This window comes from Pyrgilauda ruficollis, unplaced genomic scaffold (assembly GCF_017590135.1).
Source record: "Pyrgilauda ruficollis isolate IOZ18807 unplaced genomic scaffold, ASM1759013v1 scaffold33, whole genome shotgun sequence".
In the NCBI taxonomy this organism is placed as follows: Eukaryota; Metazoa; Chordata; class Aves; order Passeriformes; family Passeridae; genus Pyrgilauda; species Pyrgilauda ruficollis.
Genome location: NW_024524711.1, coordinates 6,989,411 through 7,010,571, shown reverse-complemented (window position 1 = coordinate 7,010,571; position 21,161 = coordinate 6,989,411). Strand labels below are relative to the sequence as shown.

Genomic DNA, 21,161 nt, shown 5'->3' with positions numbered 1-21,161 from the left:
CATTTATGGCTTCATCAGTTGCAATGATGAAGAAAATGAGTAAAGATGGTAATCTTTCCAAATGCACCAGTCTATGTGCTGTTGGACAGTGCTTTTGGCTCAGGGTAAATACAACTCACTTTTCTGTCACCTCAGTGAAATACTCCACATTTACTTCCCTCAGAGGTCAATTAATGAAGATCCTTGCTGTCTGCTTAGATGTGATTGAAGCGAGCAGAAGAATTTCTCCCAAACAGCTCCTGCATGACCCATTTCCAGCTATTAGTGGGTGCAGAATTATATTCTGAAACTCCACTTCTCTTGTGTTCTCCTCAAGGGCACAGCTGTGCCTCAGGATGGAAGGAAGACCACTGAGGATAATGTCTTGGGCATAGGGCATCATAAGGGGGAAAAGTTTTTTGTGCTTTTCTGCTCAGACTCAAACATTCTGTGAAAATATTTACTATGTGGAGGAAAGTAGGGTTGGAGTGTATCATAGGAGGTGAATAACTGCAGACATCACTTTATTAGTACCCTGGTACTAATAATTTATACTAATTTATATCTCTTGTATGAAAATTTGCTTTATAAAAAATCAAGTTTCCAGTCCTACATGTCTTAAACAAACAAAAAACCACAAAACAAAAACCAAAAAACAAAGGGGAAAAGAAGTATTGGTGAAGAGCTTTAGATACTAAGTTTAATTTTATTTCCAGCAGAGCTGGGGATTAGCATTTGTCTCTTTTAAAAGAATAAATTTTATCTCTCTGGCTAATACTCTCCTCTCTTTTCTCTAGAAACTGAGATAAAGTCTTGATTTTGAAACCAGATATGTATCTTGATGCTTCGTTTCAGTTCTGACAATGAAGTACATTTCAAGGGGGAAAATCCAGAAATATGTAGAGTTCTAGAAAATCTCTGACACCTCAGGCTTTTTCTTAGGTCTAAGAAGAGGTCTGTGCCCAAATGTACTAGGGAAGGAGGAGTGTGTACAGCAAAGAGACAGCTTTCAGGGAATCCTGCATAGCCTCGCTGTTGAATTGTGTGGAACAGTTTGAAGCCCTGTAATTTATCTTATTGCTAATATTTGTTTCATTAAAGGTATTAGTTGGCCTTTTTATAGCAATTGTTTCTTGCTGGGTATGAAGGAAGACAGAAGCCTCCCTTAATATTGGGAGAAGAACCATTGACTGGGAAGTCTAGTTTTGCTCTAGAAATGGACAAGTAGATCTAGTCAGTGAAAAGATACGTCTCATAGGCACTACACCATCCCATGAAGACACTCAAAGCTTGATCCTGGAACAACATCTCTACCTAAGTTTTAATTAGTAAATAACCTATATTTGATACACTGTGGGAATAGCCCATATAATATTAGGAGGGATGGAGCATTCTGTGCAAAGATAGACATTTGCATTTTGAAAGAATGTGGATTATTTGTATCAAGAGCTGTTTCAAATGGATTTTGTGAGCTGTGACTGCAATCACAGTTTGCCATTCCTAGACTCACCTTGGTTCTTGAGTGGTAACATGCACTTTCCATGTTATTTGACATGGAATGTGTTCCACCAGCGTCAAGGCTCATCACTACCTCTACTAGAAGGCCCACCCCGTATCATTTTCTGCTGTATTATTAGCCCATTAACTATTTTTTTTTTTTTTTGGGAAATCCATGGACACAACTTGTTCTTTACAGTTTGTTTTACACCTAGCAGAAAATAGGGTCCGGCTGCTACATCTGAAATTACTATGTTCTTGACTGCCATTGAGTGACCAGTTGGGTGAGGTTTCTTCTTGGTGGTTTCATTGTCATTTTTGTTTTCTTTATGTTTTTTTGAATTCTACTTAAATCTTATCCTTGTCCCTTGTATAGTTGAAGGAACCTGACTTTTCCTAAGAAATGGGAGATCAAGTTGCAAATGAGTCAAAATTAGCATGATCATTTGACAGAAAAAGCATCCTAGCAAAAACATACACTTGCAAATCATATTTTCATCTGCTTGTGAGAAGCACATCTGCTTGCAGTTGTAAATGGATTCAGGTTCCCAAGTAGTTAACTTTATTGCTCTCTTACATACTTTTCAGGTTTTCCTCAGAGGCAAGTCTACTTTTTGTTTCTTTCACAAACACATTTCAATAAAACTGGAAGGCCAAGACAATTTGTATTCACTAGAGAAAAAAACCCCAACCTGATGCATTTGTCTCCTTCAAGTTTACAGATGTTAGTATCATGTGTTTATACAAAAAACCCTACATCGCTTGGATATCTGATAGTCAGTGATGGCTGTAGGAATGTGGAAACATTTAAATATAGCACAATATTATCAAGTCTTAATGAGATAAAGTGAGACGGAAGCTATTTACTTATTTTTCTCCTTCTTTCTTCCAATGCTTGAAATGAGGGCATGACCAAAAATAAGCTCTGTTACAAAAATGGAGTTATCATTAGTAGCAGAGCTGCTCAAAATAGCTTCCAGTTTGAACTCAGGGCTGTTGCACTGAAGAACCTGTTTTCTTAATGAGTCCGGCATAGCAGGCAGTATTTAGATAATCCACATTTAATTGGTCTGTTTAAAACAAAAATGAGTGGCTTAAGTGTCTGGTCATCAGTTGACAGACACGAGAGCAAGAGTTTAGCAATTAGTGGAGTTAGCCTATCCGGTACCCTGTGCATTAGCACAGCAGGGAGCCCCCTCAGTGGAGGTCTGGTCCTGCTGCAGATTTGGAAAGTGTTTATACGTTATTAAATTTTAACAGCATTAGAAGCATATTTGCATCTATCCTACAGGATCAGACCCAAGGTTAATAGGAACCAGTTCTTGTTTGCCTCTACTGAAATGTGTCCTTTAAGTACCTTGTAGAAGGCAGTGCAGTGTTGCCAGGAAGACTTCCCTGACACGTTTCTCATTGTGGTTTGCAGATATCCTGACAAGGGCTTTGATGATAATTACTGCCGCAATCCTGATGGCAAGCTGAGACCATGGTGCTACACTCTTGACCCTAACACCCCCTGGGAGTTCTGTGCAATTAAAACGTGTGGTGAGTTCAAGCAAAATTTATTACTTCCTTTTCCTTTCCAAAATCTGGACACAGATATTTCAAGCAGCATAGGACCACCGCTAGTTCATTCATTGCCCTTCATTGGCTTTTAAAGCATGGCTTTCAAAGAGGGTCTCCTATAAACACTTTATATTTAATCTGGACAGGAAAGAAGAGTTGTGTGTTACTTACCACAGGAATATGTGTATGTCTTATGTACTGTAAATTGCATTAAAATGTATGAAAATCAAGAACTAAAAAGGTGAGGCAACAAAATAATGAGGATCTCATGTGCAGTATTAGTTTGGCCATGCTGGAAATTTGCACTATCATTTGAAAGTGTCAAATATCATTTGGTGCACACACACAATCCCTCCTTAGTGTACCCTGCTTACAACTCTTTACTGCTTTGCAGTTCTAGGCCTTGGGTCCTGTACATTATTCACTCTTGTGCTGAAGATAGAATTATTAATTTCCACATGGGTCTCTCTGTGATACTCAGCACTCCATATCAAAGCAGCCCACAGGCAATTAATTTCTTTTCATCCATCAGTTACAAGGTGGTGGCATTTGTTAACCACTCTTTAGAAATGAGGAATTGAATCAAAGTGACATTAAGGTGTACAGTTATTGGATGCTCACTTTGAGATGCTCTTGGTTAGCATTTGAGAGCTTACTGCATCATGTTATGTCTACAAAGCTCAGATCATCTTAACTTTGGTCACAGCAGTGACAGCTCTATTTTACTGATAATTAGATGTCTTAAATGAGAAGTAAAGGGACAATGTGGAAGGTTAAACTCTTGGACATTCCTTGAAAACTTGAGCAAAGCAATTTTTCTATACTTTCATGGTAATACTGGGGCTAAGGCAGGTGGTAGAATCAGTTTTACTGAGACTTGCTTTAAATATTGGAATGGGTGGCAAGGAAGTGGTGATAGCTCTGACATGAAACTTTATTTGTCTGTTGTTGCTGCCTAAAGATGGATTCTCCACCTTTGCTTAGAATTCTTATCAGACAAGTTATGCCGTGTTTTCTGCCTGAATCACTAATAATTCGGAATTTTCTCTTCTTGGCTCCTCATAGTTTAGGCCAGTTCTAATGTCTTGGAGATTCAGTCTGGTCTAACCAATTTGTCAATTTTTGAAATCCAAGGGCTGACTAAGAATATTCTGTACCACCTGATGCAGAGTAATTTAACTTATTCTATCTTATGTCATTGTAATTCCAGTATAAGGTAGTTAAAATATCAAAATTATTCCACTGTAAAAAAGGCAAAGTTATTTTGATAGTTTGGGCAATGTCTAATCAGGTTCTCCAGAGACAGAAGAAGCTTGGCGGGATGGCTGCTTATTTTGGGTCTGACACCCATTAAGTCACACCCATGTAGAAAGTCTTACCTGTGAACTACAGGACTAATTCATGTTTTTATATCTAGACTTACTGGTAAAGGGGAAAGCTCAGACTGCCCTTTTTGTGAACACAGATTGCTTGGCTGTGTTAACTGAATCATCTTTAAATTTTTTACTTGCTCCATTAAGTAAGGAGCTGCTGCTTTGGACTTTTGGCCTGTATTGGTTTGGGTTTTGTTTTGGTTTGTGGTTTGTTTTTTTAAACTAAACTGTGCTTCCTACACTTCTCCAATTATTAGATAACGTATGAATCATGTGCAGCATACTAGAACTGTTCTTTTCCCCTGTTAATATTATGAAAAAAAGTATTTCTAAGTTACAGCTGACTGTTTCACAAATGCAACTTTTATAAACCTTTATCCTTTGGCATTTCCTGAGCTGATGTGTCAGTGTTCTGAGGATTCACATCTGGCTTTGCTGGTCACGTAAGCTTACGCCTCATGCAACTTCCAGTATCTGGTCTGGCCTCAGCCTTATAAAATAGTTGGGTGGGAGATCTCCTGAAAACTACTGGATTATCACCTTTGTCTACCAAGTCATAGCACAGCCTGAAGAAAAGGTAAAGATCAAAATGAAACTAAAACCAACTCCAAAACACAGTGTAATGATTTTCATATTGTGATGAAAGCCTTTTGTCTCATTTCTAGGCAAAAGTTCACTGAAGGAACTAGAAATTCTTTCCTTCAGTTAGAAACTATATTAAAATCAGTGGAAATTTCACATGTAAAACAGTATTTTCCCTGCAGAATACTGTATCTCTTTTGAAATTAATAAGGCAACCTCTATGAGAAAAAAAATTAAAAGTAGGGGTCATGAAAGCTTAATCCAGCAGATATTTTCAAAGGGTTTTTCTCACAGGCAAATGACATTGCCCTCTATGTAAGATGCAGTGGTGCTCAACGCTTTCCTTTATAACCCACGGAGGGAATTTATTGCTGATGCTACTGTTAAATCACCATCTTCATGGCCAGAATACTAACAGAAATTATTTCAGTTTTCTGTCTTTCTTGAGGCTCATAAAAAAACTGTTTTCCCACCTCCTAGCAGGGAGCCCAAAACACTTGGCTATTCTGGGTTTCGGTGGCTGCTCTGTGTTTCTGATGCTGGGGCTGTTTGTAATCTCAGAACACTAAAAAGGGAACATCATGAGTTATAGGTCTTTATAGCTTTGTGGTTTGGATTCTCACACAGGTTTTTAATTCCTGTGCTGAGGACTGTTTATTTAATTTACAAGAAATACTAATTAGGAAAAATGCTTTGCAAATCCATGTTCTTGGACCTTATACAAAAATGTAGGTGTCCTCTCTTTGGGGAGTGACCACAAGGCAGCATGCTGCTTGTGGCTTTTTGCTACATGTCGTGAGTGCTAGTGTGCTTTATAGCCAAAGTGCTGACAACAGCTCATATACAAAATTTTCTGCAAAAAAGTTGGTGGAAGAAGCGTTTAGAAAATAAATATGGTTTTAAGACTGAAGAGAGAGAGGGCATTGTAATTTTACTTCCAAGCACAGAATGCAGCATAAAACATTGTGGCTTGCAGCCAGGGTTGTGAGAAAGAGATGACAGGAGCAATTAGGAATTAGAGATGGCTCAAGCTGCAAAAACTGGATTTGGATTAAGACTTTTGGGACCCCAAGACTGGTTTGAAGTTGCTCACATATGTGTCTGTGGTTTTGGCTTGAGACAATTTTTAGTTAGAAGAGAGGATAAAAGGACAACTAACAGCAATGAAGAAGTGTAGGATGAAATGAAGAAATGGAAGCAAACATGAAAAAGGAAAATGACTGTTATTTTGGCATAAATGAGAACACTGACTACAGGGAAGACAGGAATAGGGAACTAATACTGGTTTTTCTAAAGCCCAAATGGGTAGCAGCTCCTCTATGGATGAGCTTTGGAGAGGTGCTGAGACCCATAAAGGAAGCTACATATATCAGTCATTTGAGAACTGCAGAGCTTTTTGGAATGACTGTGTTAAGGACAGTGTTTAATTGATGCCTACCTGATGTCCAGCCAACCCAGATGCCTTTACTATGGATTTAGCCTTTGCCACCAGTAGTCACTGACAGTAGTCACCGGTGACCAGAGCTTGAAAAGCCTTCAGAAAATTCAATAAAGGCAGCAGTTGGATGGGAAATATCAAGTAATGAAACACCAAAATTGAGACTCTAGATCTAAAATGAACTGTTGCAGTGTGCCTACAGCTTTTCGGAAGGCAAAACCCCACTAATATTAAATTAGTCATTCTTTAGAAACCAGCATTTCAACTGTCTATTTGAATGCACAGTTCTGATTAAAGAGTTATTTGTTGAATCATTGTACATAAACAAATAAAATTAGACTAATTTAAGGTTAATATTTGTGTAAGATAAAGATGCTTATAGGATGAGGCAGGGAAAAGAGACTGATATTTAGAAGCTGATAAAGTGTTACCTTCCATCTTACTTTACAAGGAGACCCAGAATAGGTCCAGTGTTCACTGTTTATGCAACAGCTTAATCCATATTGCCTCAAAAAGGATCTTTCTCAAATCCTTTTCATCATTTCTATGATAATTTGAAATTGAAACTTAAGAACACTAAATGTGAGGAGATTTATTTTTTAATATATTTTAAATAAAAAATGGTTTGAATTTAAAGCCTTGTTGTAGCCATTGGAACAGCCTGGAAGGATCTCTCTGTGCTCATGGGCAGATTAATTGTATGTGTGAAGGTTTTAGGCAACAATGAGTTCTTCAGTACTGTGATTCTTAAGCTTGGCTATAATTGATTTCTTCATTTTCTCATATGTTTTTACTGAAAAAAAAAAAAGCAAAACACTGAAAACCAGTTGGGCTTTTCTTCCATTCTTGTACTGTGCCATGGTACACTGATGAAAACTGAGCATGTAACTGAGCATGAGCAGCTTCAAAATGCCACTCAGCTTTCTTAATTACATTTGTAGAATTGCATGGATCACATTTGGAATAAGCTTTTTAAATTGTTTTGCTACAAATCAGAGCACATTTTCCTTCTGTTGACTGACACTGCAGAAGAGACATTGCATGAATGTAAGCAAGAACAGGTATTTTCCTCATGATATAATTTAGGTCTCTGCTTCTTTTCCAACTGTGCCTTTTTCCACAAGTACATAGGTTTTATTGTCATGAGAGAACATGCATTCTCCAGCAAAATCTCTACCTTCTTTTCAGTCAGTATGATTCTCACCATTGACCTAAAATTTGTGCAGGATTTTCTTCTGGGTCATTGGGATTAAAGTGTGAAATAGAATCAGGCTGGTTACTTCAGCTGTCGAATGACTCAAGGCCCCTGCTGATTCCCTCATGCTGGCGCTGCTGTGAGAACCAGAACTGAGAGGACTATCTGTGGCTTTACACATAAGGCTCTGGATAATGTTTCATCTTTTTAAGAATCTATGAATGCATGAGCTGGCCCATATTAATAAAGTTATGTATTTTGAAGTATCAAAACATGAGGGGTTTATGGGAAAAAAAAAGGATATTTTTGCATTATTGCCCTTTGGCTGGGGACTTTGGAGTGAACATGTGAAGGTAGAAATACTACTAATGGGAGATCCCCTCATGTGGCTGTCTGAGTTACATGTTTAATCTTAGTCATCCAGAATTTAAAAAAAGAAAACAAAAGCCCACAAAGTTCAAAAGCAGCAAAATGCTGCTAACAGCTACCAAATTCTTCTGTTCATAATGAACTTTCCTACAAGAGTAAGAAGTGACACTTCATCCATAAATTATAAGTAGTAGTCTTTTTTAAGGTGGAATTTTGTGTGATCTTTCTTTAACAGTACTTTTAATCTCAGTTCAGAACTAAAAAAAAATTAACTGAAGCAAAAAAGTCCTGGGAACTTCCATTATGAAATATTAGTAAGTACTTAAAAGTAAGGCTTGCTTGTTGATTTTAAATTAATCTAACTAAATTAATATTGTCTTCCTCATTGGAACAATTCCTTGGATTTTCAGATCTTAATTTATATTTTAGAGCATTTACTGGGGTAGGGGTGGGAATTCGATTTTATACATTTTGATCTTGATCTTGCCTTGTAAGAGAACTGGTGAGTGTGGTCTTAGGGCTCTTTCACCAAAGCTCTGCACATCTGGTGTTCATGCTCAGAGTTACTAAATTTAGTTAATTTGGTATGTGGGTGATGAGTAATTAGCCTCAAGAACAAGACCAGTACTGAATGGAAATGACTATGTAAGTTGTAGGCTTGGACAGCCTGGGCGCTTCTTAGTTTGGCAAGTGCTGTATAATCTGCAGTGTCTGGTGAGACAGGCACTGCTCCTCAAGCTCTTGCCTGTTCCTGTGCACATCCAGCCCAACTTTCATTAACAGGAATAGGGAGACTGTTCCCATCATGCCTGTTTGTGGAATCGACAGATGAATGAAGGATTTCTCAAGCCTTTATTGGTAAGTTTTGAGCTTTCTGTGAGACTCAATAGCTAGAATGGGAATTGGTTGTGAAGGCACAAGCCCTCAGAATTTCAGAATTAAATTTTGAAAATATCTTGGAGTCTCATTTTCCATATTTCAAAATGAGACATTTGTAGTATATGCAGATGGTACAGCAAGAAGAATTTGGGGAGGGTTCTGTGGACCTTTTGGAACAATGAAACTGCTTTATTAGTTAAAATAAGACTATTTTACTGATCCATCTCATTACTAGAATTCTTATTGAGACCTGCCACAAGTAACAAGTAATAGCAGATAATCACATTACAGATTTTGAAATAATTTCTCTTTTAGTCATTGTAGTGCAAGTCTTTCCAGAAGTGGCTTGGCTGCGCAATTATTCATGACAATGTGAAAGTTAAGTTATTCTGATGCCTTTACGTTGTACATTTTGACATGGCAAAGTTGTAAAATCTGATCTACAGGTAGAGGTCACTGTCCAGACACATAATGTAAGGTTCAACAATTAACTGTGTATCTGCAGATGTACAAGAAGAAATGCTCTACAAAATTACTGTGGCCTTGATTAAATTAATTTATGCATCACTTATTTCATTTCAGGCATCTGATTTAAAAAAAAAAAACAAGCCCACATAATGATATATATAAACACCAACCTAATTACTTTTTCTTTAGCATGACTGAGTACAGAGTAGGTGCCCTATACAGTTCATTCCAGTTGAAATAGTAACTTTTTGTGTATAGATAAGGTCTTTGCAACAGCGTATATTTGACTGATTTTTTTTTGTACATTATTATTTAAGAAGACCTTTTGCTAGAGTTATATAGTTTTAATTTATTAATTTACTTAGGAAATATTATGAAGCCAGGGTGTATGCTGAAATTTATCATCTCATGGAACTCTTCACCCCTGGCCCCTCAGGTCTTTCCCCTGATCTCTTTCGTTTGTATAAAAGAAATGCATGTATTTTTGAAAAAGACTAATATGTATTTGAATGTTGCATAGCAATGTTCACTCTAATCAGCTTAGAAGCTATTTTAGAATATAACTTCATTTGTTTTCATATATTACTTATAATGGAAAACAGGAACATTGCAGCTATTTGTTACTCAAAGTTGTATGAATTTATCTTTTTGTAGTCTTATTATTTAAAAAGTGATGTGTAAAGACTTAATACAAAGTCTGCAAGACTGTTTGATGAGTCCTATAGAAAGAGTGCATTTGTCAGCCTGCAGAAATCTTGTGATACTTGCAGTGCCATATCCTTTTGACTTTGGAATGAGCTTGGAACTCAAAATCCCATTGAAACAGGACAACATTTGCCTTGGGAAGGAGGGACAGGAAATTAATTTGACCATGAAACACTGACTTAAAAACATCAACCAGATGAAGAGCAAAAGGGATGCATGGATAAATGTATAATTCAACTGCACAACTTGATGTTATCATCTGACAGGGAAATGATCTTTAACGTCAAAGATCAGTCAGCAAATCAGCCAAAACCATCTGTTATGACATTTGGTTTCCTTAAGATCCATATTTTCTTGGAGTTCATGGAACTGGCTCAAGTTACCAGGGGTGAACTACATATGAGTAACACATAAATACTGTTCTCTTCACTGGACCATTTGAAGAAAACTAAATAAAGAAGTGAATTGACATACTTTTTGCTGGCAACAAATACTTTTAAGATAATTAATAAAATTAGTCCTGTTAACCATAGCAATTACCAACAGATATGGTGTTTCTTTTAAAGTACTGTATTGGGAACGTTTGAATATTGAAGAAGAATTGCTCTTACTGCAGTGCATTTAGCTTTGTAGTACTTTGTATATATCTGATGCAATATCTGTGCCATTAATTTGCAATTATGAAAATTGCATAAGAAATAAAAAGAGACTTTTAAGTTATGTGAATGAGTCATTTCAAAACCACTGTTTTTCTGAATTTAGTTCAAGACAGCCCACACCAGGGTGAGTGCAGAGTATATCAACATCTGTAAGAGATCTTGAGTCTGATGAATTTGTTAGTCTTTAAAACTTTTTCTCTCTGTAGAGAATACTGATCTTTGATTTCAAAAGCCTTTTTTTTTTTTTCCCTCTTTTAACCATATGAGGCATAAAAAAACCCCAAAAAACAAACAACCTTCTAGGAGAATTTAGCACATTATCGTATAATAGTATGTATATTTTTTCTATTATTATTTTTTATCTGCATCTTTTTTTCCTGTGACCTGATATTCTGGGAATTCTTTGTAGAAATCCAATTGCATTTTAATCCTACAAATATGTGTTACCATGTTTAACAGTGCACATGTGGGTGGCCGCTTAGTTTTTTAAAGCGGAGGAATGATATTTGCTGAACTTGAAAAAGTAACCAGGAATATCTTCTAACCTTCATTAGTACAGCATAGGCCAGGTGTCTCATCCAAGAAAATATTGCAGGCTCTTTGCATGCAAGCAGATAAACTAGCATAAAGTCTGGCACTTACTTTGATTTTGGATTTTTGGTAGATGTTGTAAATATGAGGAGAAAATTATTCTATAGTCACATCGGAAATTTCACCAATAAAACTGCAATTACCATGATTCGAACATCATGTAATCCATGACTCTATCAGTAATGTGCAGTTCAAACCTGACATCCTGAGCCATTCTTAAGAGAATGAAAGAGCCCTTCTTGTCTGGGTCTGCAGAGGAAAGCGTCGTGAACAGCACCGAGGCGACAGCCGAGACCACGGCGTGCGTTCGGGGGCAGGGCGAGGGTTACCGCGGCACGGTCAGCACCATATGGAGTGGAATCCCGTGCCAGAGGTGGGACTCCCAGTTTCCTCACCAGCACAACATCACTCCTGAGAACTTCAAATGCAAGTGAGTAGAGACATGTGGCTATTATTATTGCAGTGGGAAAAGAGCTGAGTTTTAAAACGTTTAACAATTCATGCCACTGGAGCAGACTGTAGGGCCCTTGTCCTTCCCCTTGTTCCGATGCATCCACTCTACCTGCTGAGGCTCAAAACCATTTGAGCCTGGGAAAATCAGTCCTTCACATCTCAAAGGAATCGTTCTAGATGAACGTGTGTGAAATCCTAGGGATTTTCATGAACTTCTCCTTCAAGCATGCATTCACCAATATGATTGTGAAGTGTCTGGATGTGTTCCAGGCTAGGACCTGAATCCCAACAGCGTTGATACATTACCACTTGATTTTTTTCATGGAACTAAAAACTTCTTCAGAACTTGATTGCTGACTTTAATTTAATATGTCCTAAATATTACCTGAATGTAATCTTTGTAATAATTAACACTCATTTGAAATCACTTCTTTAATTTTTCATATTTTAAATAATTTTTCTGTCTCATTACTAAATATAGATGCATCAATAGGACTACTTTTACTTGACTGACCACTGGTCATCAAACCCTTCTGTATGGTTCATAAACTCCCAAGGTGTGAGTAATCTACTAATTTTAGGCATTTACCTTAGTAATGCTCATTCAGTCCTTTTTTAACTAAGCATAGAGGAAACCTTGCTGACCAGATGGGAGCCACAGCCCAGTTTGCACTAAATATCTTTATTGATGGATAAATATCAGTAAGAATTACAGTATTAGGCCTATTCTTTCCATAGTCTGTTATCAGCAAGTGCTGCAGATGTAAAAAATACAGTGAAGTATGAAGATGCACAGAACATGGCAACTGTCAGGAGACAGGGAAATAAAACTCACATTTAAGAGGTTTGAATATTCCATGCAAGCTGCAAAAGACATTTAAAGATGTTCCCTTGTGACTAACTTTTACTTTAAAGGTAACAGCTGTAGAAAATTTCGACATACACTGTTTTATTTTCTACAATTCAGCTTCTTAAGTGAGTTACTGATAGTCTAAAACACTCTGTTTCTCCAAACTCAGCAGAACCACTCAAAGTACAAGGACTTTTAAGCACTTTTGGTAATGTTTGTATTTAAAAGCACTTGTAATATATTGCAGGTGTATCCAATGTCCGTTGCATGCAAATTTTGATGGAGGATCCTGAATGAAAATATTGTTAATCTTCAAATGAAATCTTATATCCCATCAAAACACGGCTGCTGAAAATGAATTTCCACAAACATATTCCTATTGCGTTCTTACTGGCTCCTCATCTCCTTGCACTTGACACTGATCGTTAACACAGAGACCTGAATGAGCCTGTATTTTTGTTAATTCATGACAAAAAACAATGGACCACATTGGTGGGTTTAGGTTATCCCTGCTGAGAGCTAACATATTTATTTTTACAGGGATTTGAGGGAGAACTACTGCCGAAATCCAGATGGATCTGAATCACCCTGGTGCTTTACCACTGACCCAAACATCCGTATTGGTTATTGCTCCCAGATTCCTAAGTGTGATGTATCAAATGAACAAGGTAACAGAGGAAAGGGTGATAACATGATTTTAAGTGAATGTCATATTGTTCCAAATTTCAAGTAGACAGCCTTGAAAACTGGAGAAGTTGTGTCTGTATTACACCTAAGTAGTTCTGCTTTGGCTTTGTTGGCATGCTTGGGGTTCATTGTGGTGTAAATGAGATTCCTTTCTCAGTTTAATTTGTAATTCCAGCCAGGAAAGCTGCGGGAAAGATTTTATTTGACCTGATTTTTAGACAAGGTCTATATGTATCTGCTCTACTGTCTTTACCTTTCCAAGTTTAAAAGGCCTTTTTCCACAGCTGAAATTATTTCCTTAGTTCACAGTCTTTTTGTAATTGCATATCAGGCTACCAAAAAGTTATTGTTTTCCCCTTTTATTTTCTTGCAAATACCTCCTCATCTAGAAGGGATTGGTCCTCTGAATTCTTACCTACCTCTGCCTGTGAGGTTCATTCTGAGTCTTCAGGCAAATGTTTTTCCCATGAGGTTTTGGTATTACTGTAAGGACTAACGTTGCATCCTGAATGGATGTCAATCACAGCATAAACTGAGGCGAAGTCCTCAGACCTATAACCCTACATCAGGCTGCATTAACATCTCTGTCTTTAAATTTTAGCCAATGTTACAGTAAATTAATAAAGTTGCAGTTGCAAGACTTATGTCAGAGAAAAGATTAAACTTTTACATTCATTCTGTGTTTCTTCTAAAGTATCAATTATCAAAAAGTAAAAATACTGATGAATATGAAATTAAGTGCTTTATGCAAAGTGTCTTTATAGTACTGATAATTTTAAACAATTCTCTTGAAAAGTCTCAAAAAGGCTTATGAATTAAACATGACTTCTGCTGGAGCGAACAGGCAAGTTTTTGAATTACATTAAAATTAAAGTCAAGATGATTTTTTGATTTTGTTAAAGTACTTAAGTCTAGAATTATATACTGTTGCCAATATCTGAAAACTACACAAAGCTAAACTGAATGCCTATTTTTTGTGGAGAGAGGAATGGCGGACCATTTTTTCTTGGTTTTGTATAAACTAGCTTCTGACAACTTTTAGGATATTCTGTATGACCCTTCTAAATTAATCATAAACCAACTATTTATGAAAGAAATTTTTCAAGTCTGTGTAAATAAGACAAAATTTAAAATAATGCTGCGTTGAGAATGAAGGTCTCAAACAGCAGATTATGTATGTAAATTTGAAAACTGTTTTCCATTTTTGTTTCTGATCTGATTTATGCAATTATCTTATTAATAGTCTATAGCGTTTGCTTAAAAGAACACTTGTCTTTAATAATTTGGATTACTGATGGAAAGGAAGAGTTTTCTTCTTAATGTTGCACAATCACCCTCCACTTTTTTGTCTCATCATTCTTTTTTTTCAGATTGTTATCGTGGCAATGGCAAGAGTTACATGGGGAATCTATCCAAGACAAGATTTGGGCTAACTTGCTCCACATGGGACAAAAATATTGAAGACTTACGTAGGTGTGTACATATTAAACAGAAAGAGATGGTTCAGTGAGTCCTGAATAAATACAGCCTCCAGATGGCAACTCTTTTTCATCTGCATTGATTCTAAAGTAGCCCCTTATGTCCTGGAGCTTTTAATATCTTTGTTTTCCTAACCTTTTTTTTTCTTTTCTTTGTGTTCAAATATATTGCACAACATGACTTTTTTCAGGCTAACCAGTAATTGCAGGCTGTGGGATGTTTCTTAGTGTTTAGTTTACTGGCCTATTTTAGCCCATCCTCGTCCTTGAAAGTTTGCTACAATGAGATGATATCAGAAAGAAGAGGAAATGGTTCTCTCATCAGCCTCATCTCATACCTCATGCTGCTTCAAGGAGGAGATTAGACTTGAAACCACCTAATTTCCCTTGCAGCCTGAAACTGACTCTTCAGTCTACAATCTAGTGACACTGACATCAAATGCCAATAAAAAGACCTGCAATTTCTGTAGTTTATCATTACTTTGGCTCCATATTCAAGTAGTAGAAATGCAAATTAATTTATTTGTTGAAGTAAAATGAATTATCAGGACTATACATAACATAAGGGATTCATAAAATGTTTTGCTGTGTATGAGATATCACACACACTAGTGGCTGTGATGAAAATAGTTTCTCCTTCATTTTCTTTTAGTTTCTGTAGCTGATGCAAATGTGTCAATATTAGCTTTGGTACTTGCTGTAGAGCCACAGTGCTGAATATATAAGCCATTGTCCTTTGGAAGGACTGTGTAGGTCAGGAAGTCAGCCTTCGGGGGAGCTGTATTGCAAAAAGCAGACATCAGTGGCCCTGTCTGGTATCATGAGCCGGACCACATGTGTTTCTTCCCTCAGATGGTGAGAGAGAGGATACATATTCCAGTGTGCTGCCCATGGAAGGGAGGCAGAGGTTTAAGCTCATGCTGTCTGAGAAGCATGATAAGTCTTAGTTTGCTGTGACTGAGCCTGTATAAACCTACTGGATGCTTGATGCAATTGCATTCATCTAATAGAGCACAGTTCAGCCTTTTTTTTTCTTACTCCCTCACTTATTTTCCATCTGGGAACTTCTTTGAGGAGTTATCTGTCTCACTCCAACAGTTTCACTGGTTATGGGTGTTCTGGAGGCAGCATGAGTGGTTGGTTATGAGCTGAAGGAGCAGTACAGCTGTAACTAAAGAAGCCTGTATCCTTGTATCTGACAAGCCAAAAATAAACTTCTTCCTCTGCTTCATATTTTGGCCTCAAAATTTCACCTCTACAGTGCTTCATGTAGGCTTGCAGCCATCACTGCAGTTTGTCTGAGCTATTCATCTTTCTCCTTGCCTGATGCTCAGCCTTGCTAACTTTCTTAGTTTGTCTTTCTTTTGCCTTTGATTCAGCTTTGTAGATTCGATGCTCCCTTGTGCTGTTAACCTGCAGGAGAAGGAACCTCTGCTCTCCAAAGGGGCCTGCAGATTTTCTGAGGGCATCACAGGCACTCTTCTAATCAGTATAATGATCCCTCCTGAGGGTATCTAGAGATTTTAGCTTGACTGGGAGATCTAGAAGTCTCCCAGCTGTCCAGTGGACACAGTGCTTAAAATACCAACAAGAGGAAAGTTGGACCGAGATCCATAAAATATTTGGGTCTCATCTTTCCTTTGATTTTAACCAACCCTAAACCCTGACCTGTAGGCTTCTCAATCAGCTAATAATACAGTGTGGAGCAAAGCAACATTTAACCTTTGAAAATTTGGGCTATAGAATAAAGCTTTTCAACACTTTGAATTTTTTTTTCCCCTGTAGGCATATACAAATATTCAGAGAACCAGATGTTAGTAAACTGAAGAAAAACTATTGCCGCAATCCAGATGATGATTTTCATGGTCCCTGGTGTTACACAGATGATCCTCTTGTGCCCTGGGATTACTGCCCTATTTCTCGATGTGAGTACTTGGCACGCCGCTGGCACTGTCAGCTGTGCAGTCCCAGCGAAGCCACGGTGTCACACGCCTGTGCACACCTTCCTATTGTCACTTGTGGCTGCAGAAAATGTGTGATTCTATCAAGAATCAATTGTGCGTGACTGAGAAGGAGCAGACAGAAGCTGCTTGTGCAATATATGAACAAGGGGTTCTTTTCCTTGACCAGCTTGGAGATTTCAAGACTTATTTATGCAGCAGGAGCACAAAGGGGCTATTACAGATGGTCAAACATTTTCCAACAGATCTAGCTATTGAATGAGGGCTGGATGGAGACAAAGAATTGTCTAGTGGTCAGAATGCTGGCTGTGGCCTCAAGAAACCCAGGCAGAGTTATCTTCTGGGCTACAAGCTTCAGAGACTCTTTGTGTGATCTGTCTTTGTAATGTTAGGATAACTCACTATATATATGCTGAAGTGTATATGTGCTATAGAGATTAGATTCTGCTTTTGGATGTTTATGGGATGATTTAACTGCTGGCAAGAATTAGGAAAATCATGCCTCCAAAGTTGAATGTTTAAATCTAAATAGCTTAAATAAACAGAATTAAGAATCCTAGGGAATTCAGCAATAAACTGATGACAAGTAGAAAAGATAGTTTTATGCTGAAAAATGTGCAATTCACATTTATGTTCAAAACCTTTCCCTTCAATTTTTATTTCTGAGTTATTCTGCGGTATGTCCTGGGAGAACACTTAAATGGTAAATCAGGCTTTTGAGTGCATATCTGTGATCTCTAGAGGTTAAGGATAATGTTACACTCATTCCTAGAGGCAATCTACTGCATTTCCTCATAGCCTGCTCTAAAAACACTCTAAAAAGTGGTATTTGAAGTCTCAGGTGATATTTTGGCATCTATGTGAAAAGTAAACAAAACTGTGTAAAAGGTTATTTGTGCCAATATAAATGATGAATAGCTGAAGAAATATACTTTTTATTCACTTATTCTGAGTTCATTATTTGGATCTATGAATTCCTAAGGATGTATTCTCAGCAAATATTTGTAGGGTATCCAGAACTGGTGAGAAGTACATTTCTGCAATCAAACACCAGAGTGGGAATATGCCAGTTTAACAATTGCAACTCATATGGACTAGTATTACAATACTGTATAAATATAGATGCACATACATACAGTTATACATAGAAACACATGTATGTATGCACGCATATGCATACATGTATACACATACATATATGCATGTGTGTATACATGCACATAGAAATTTTGCTATGGATATAACTGTATCTATATATATGAATATACCTATGTGTGTTTGTGTGTATCTATATATACACACATATTTTCTTAATGATGGAAAACTAGTTCGATGAGACTGTTTAAATTTTCTTTGTGCAAATTTTCAGCAGCTACCCCTATACCTCTAGCTCATAATACTGGGCCACTCTGTATGTGTCCCTGAAGGGAAACATTTAGAAACAAGTTTAAGCAAACTTGTTGTAACTATTTTTTTTAATTGGACTAGATGGAAGTACTGAACCAGATTTTGGGAATCATGTTTTGATAAGAATAAGTTTTTGCTGACAGGAACCTAAAATGTCTTTCAAAGTTTTTTAAGGAATTGAGAATTTCTTTCAGTCTTCTTTGGATTTAATCACATGATTTCTATAGCTCCTGAAAGCTTATATAAAAGTGATAACTTCATTTTTCAGCATTTGTTTCTTTGAATGAAACATGTAAATTGAACATGATAGGCAGCCTGATGTCTTCAGGATTCAGCCAAGAAGAAAAATGCTTTACATCCCTGCTCCAAAATGTTTCTTTCTTATTTCATTCTATTGGAATAAAATTTTGCCCCCTTGTTAAGCCTTACTGAATGCTGCTTTTGTAGTGTACTCAAAAAATCATTGAAGTCTAAAACTCTGTGAACCATTAAAGTTAACAGTATGTAATTTGCTGTTGAAGTTTATTCCATTTTTAAATGTATTTTAATTTTACATTATGGCTATCTTGTGTGTCTGTCTAGGTGAAGGTGATACAACTCCTACTACAACCAACTTGGATGGTAAGTTTGTGTATGAACTGTGCAGTGCATGACTATCCTCTAAATCTAGACATTTCTTTCCAATTGGGAAACAAAATAAAGATTAATAAAGTTATAAAAAACCCACCATACATACTGAGAAAAATTAATTTTACAAGAGACAAATGAGGAATAGCTTTGTTATACTCCTTTATCTATTCTCACTGTCATGTCTTGCCAGTGGTGAGATTTGGTAATGAGCTTCAGTGTTTTCTTTTTAACTATGTAAATCTCAAAAACCTATTTAAATTTATGTATTTTATATTCCCCATGGATATTTAAATAGACCTACTCAGCTTCACTGAAGTAGTTTTGATGGCCTAGAAATATATTTCATTAGCACAGGCAAGTTAATACATGATAAATATTGACCTTCTTGGGGTCCTTATGTGCAACTGTGCAGGTTTCCTACCACTGCTTTTAGTAAAATGTGATCTCTGGACCTGCTTTCAGATACTGCCATTCCTTGTGCCTCAACAAAACATTTGAGAGTTGTAAATGGAATCCCAACACAAACTAACGAAGGATGGGTGGTTAGTTTGACGTACAGGTAACTATCGCTTTGATTAGAAGGGCAATACAACTACTACGATATTTGTTTTAGAATTGTAGAAAATGTTGACCATAATAACAATAAAAGAATATTTCTACATTGCAGTTAAGTTCAGTAAAAGTGGAGAATCAGCATTCCTCTGATGTCAGGTGATGCCATAGTATTCACTCTGCTAGAGAAATACTTTATATGTTCATTATAGCAAACTTATACACATGAACTTGAAAAGCATTCGTAGTCTTCTGTTCTTCTACTTAGCTACTGCAGGCCTTTCATAATACTAGCTTCACATTGAGCATGAAACTGGTTATTTTAGAGACTGATAGAAAAGAATTGAATTTCAGATCAATATTTTCACTTTGATGGCATATTATTTGTGAAGCATAGGATTCAGAACTTATACCTGTGTCAAATGAAGCTTTCCCCTATGCTATGTCATTGAATGGAATTAAAATTTATTTGGTATTAAAAAAAAATTAAATAAATAAGTAGGAGCTATAAGGAAATCCTTTTCATTCTGTAAAACAAGACCCTGACATGTACAACTTGTGTATAACACATGTATTATATAATGGTAGATCTTTGCTGCTGTATAAAAGCCAGAACACAGAATGGCTGTCTCCTATGCTCTTTACTGTGGTTCATAACTCATCAGTTGGAAGTGTGAATCATTAATTTATTACAGGATATATCTTATGCCTCAGCCCTGGTTCTTCTATCATGAAAAAAAAAAAGTTAAAAAAACTTCTTTTGTCTGCTGGGCCAGACTAAAGGGAAGCTCAATTCTATTAGCTTATGATTCATCATCTCATTTAAAACTATGTTGTAAAAGAGGTATTAAATGAAAAATGGAAGTAGAGGAAAAGATAAAAAATACATTCTCTACATCTCTTCATTCTCTACATCTCTGCATCTCTTCATAGAGAAATTCGCGGGGGGGAGGGTTCTACCCATCCCTGTAACCTTGGCACATCAGATCTCGACCTTTTTGGGAGTCTATAGGGCGATTCAGAAAGACATTCCTAGAGGAAGATCACTATATTCCTTGACTAAGTAACCAGATAGCTGGGCTAAATCACTCCCTGGAAAAGTTAATCTTTGCACTGTTTTAAAAGTAGCCTTGATAGTTGATGAAGTTTTAGCCAGGTAAGGTGAATTACATCTGGGTGTCTAAAATTGAAATAGCTATTGTTAAGGTAGTTCAACCTGGATTTTCTGCTATGCAATAGAATTCCATGAAACATGAGTGCTTAAATGATTGCAGATCCTTTTATGAATAAAGGATTCCTGGAATACTCCAGCAACAAAATATATCTTGAAGTATTACATGTGGGCATAAAAATGTAGTTTTATTTTGTATTGTTACCAAGGAAGCAAATAGACTATTGTCTGAAATAAAATCTTGATGACATCTGATCTTTCTGCAAGAAAGCCTAACTGTACACTCCAAAATGGAATTGCTGTGTCTGAATGGTGAATGCCCAGTGAAACTTAGAAACTATTCATATTTGGTAATCAAAGCCCACCTCTAAATCTTAAATTGATCAATGAAATTTTCTTGTATATCCAATTCAGATTCTGTAATCAAATGTATTTGAGTGTATTTAAATGGATTTCATCAGCTTCATGGAACCAGATCAAAATTTGCCCCATATTTTAGTGAGGAATTAGCCTTTCTATGGGTACTAATGAATCTTCTAACACAGATGATGAAATTCTTTATAAAACAATAAGTGATGCAAACTTAACATTGAAAAACATAGCTATACTCCTGACTGTCATATCTTTATAATAAAACAAGCTAGAACCTACATTTTAAAAGACTCCAGCCTTAT

General features: G+C 36.7%; 1 protein-coding gene across 1 annotated transcript in view; it reads left to right on the top strand.

The window, feature by feature from the left end:
• Positions 1-21,161, top strand: part of HGF (hepatocyte growth factor) — a 53,755-nt gene that overhangs the window by 25,772 nt on the left and 6,822 nt on the right. Inside the window, exons 7-13 of the mRNA XM_041474652.1 lie at positions 2,900-3,018; positions 11,554-11,728; positions 13,142-13,269; positions 14,659-14,761; positions 16,552-16,691; positions 18,717-18,755; positions 19,227-19,323. Of these exons, the coding sequence (XP_041330586.1) occupies positions 2,900-3,018; positions 11,554-11,728; positions 13,142-13,269; positions 14,659-14,761; positions 16,552-16,691; positions 18,717-18,755; positions 19,227-19,323 (801 nt within the window). The remainder of the gene's footprint in view (positions 1-2,899; positions 3,019-11,553; positions 11,729-13,141; positions 13,270-14,658; positions 14,762-16,551; positions 16,692-18,716; positions 18,756-19,226; positions 19,324-21,161) is intronic.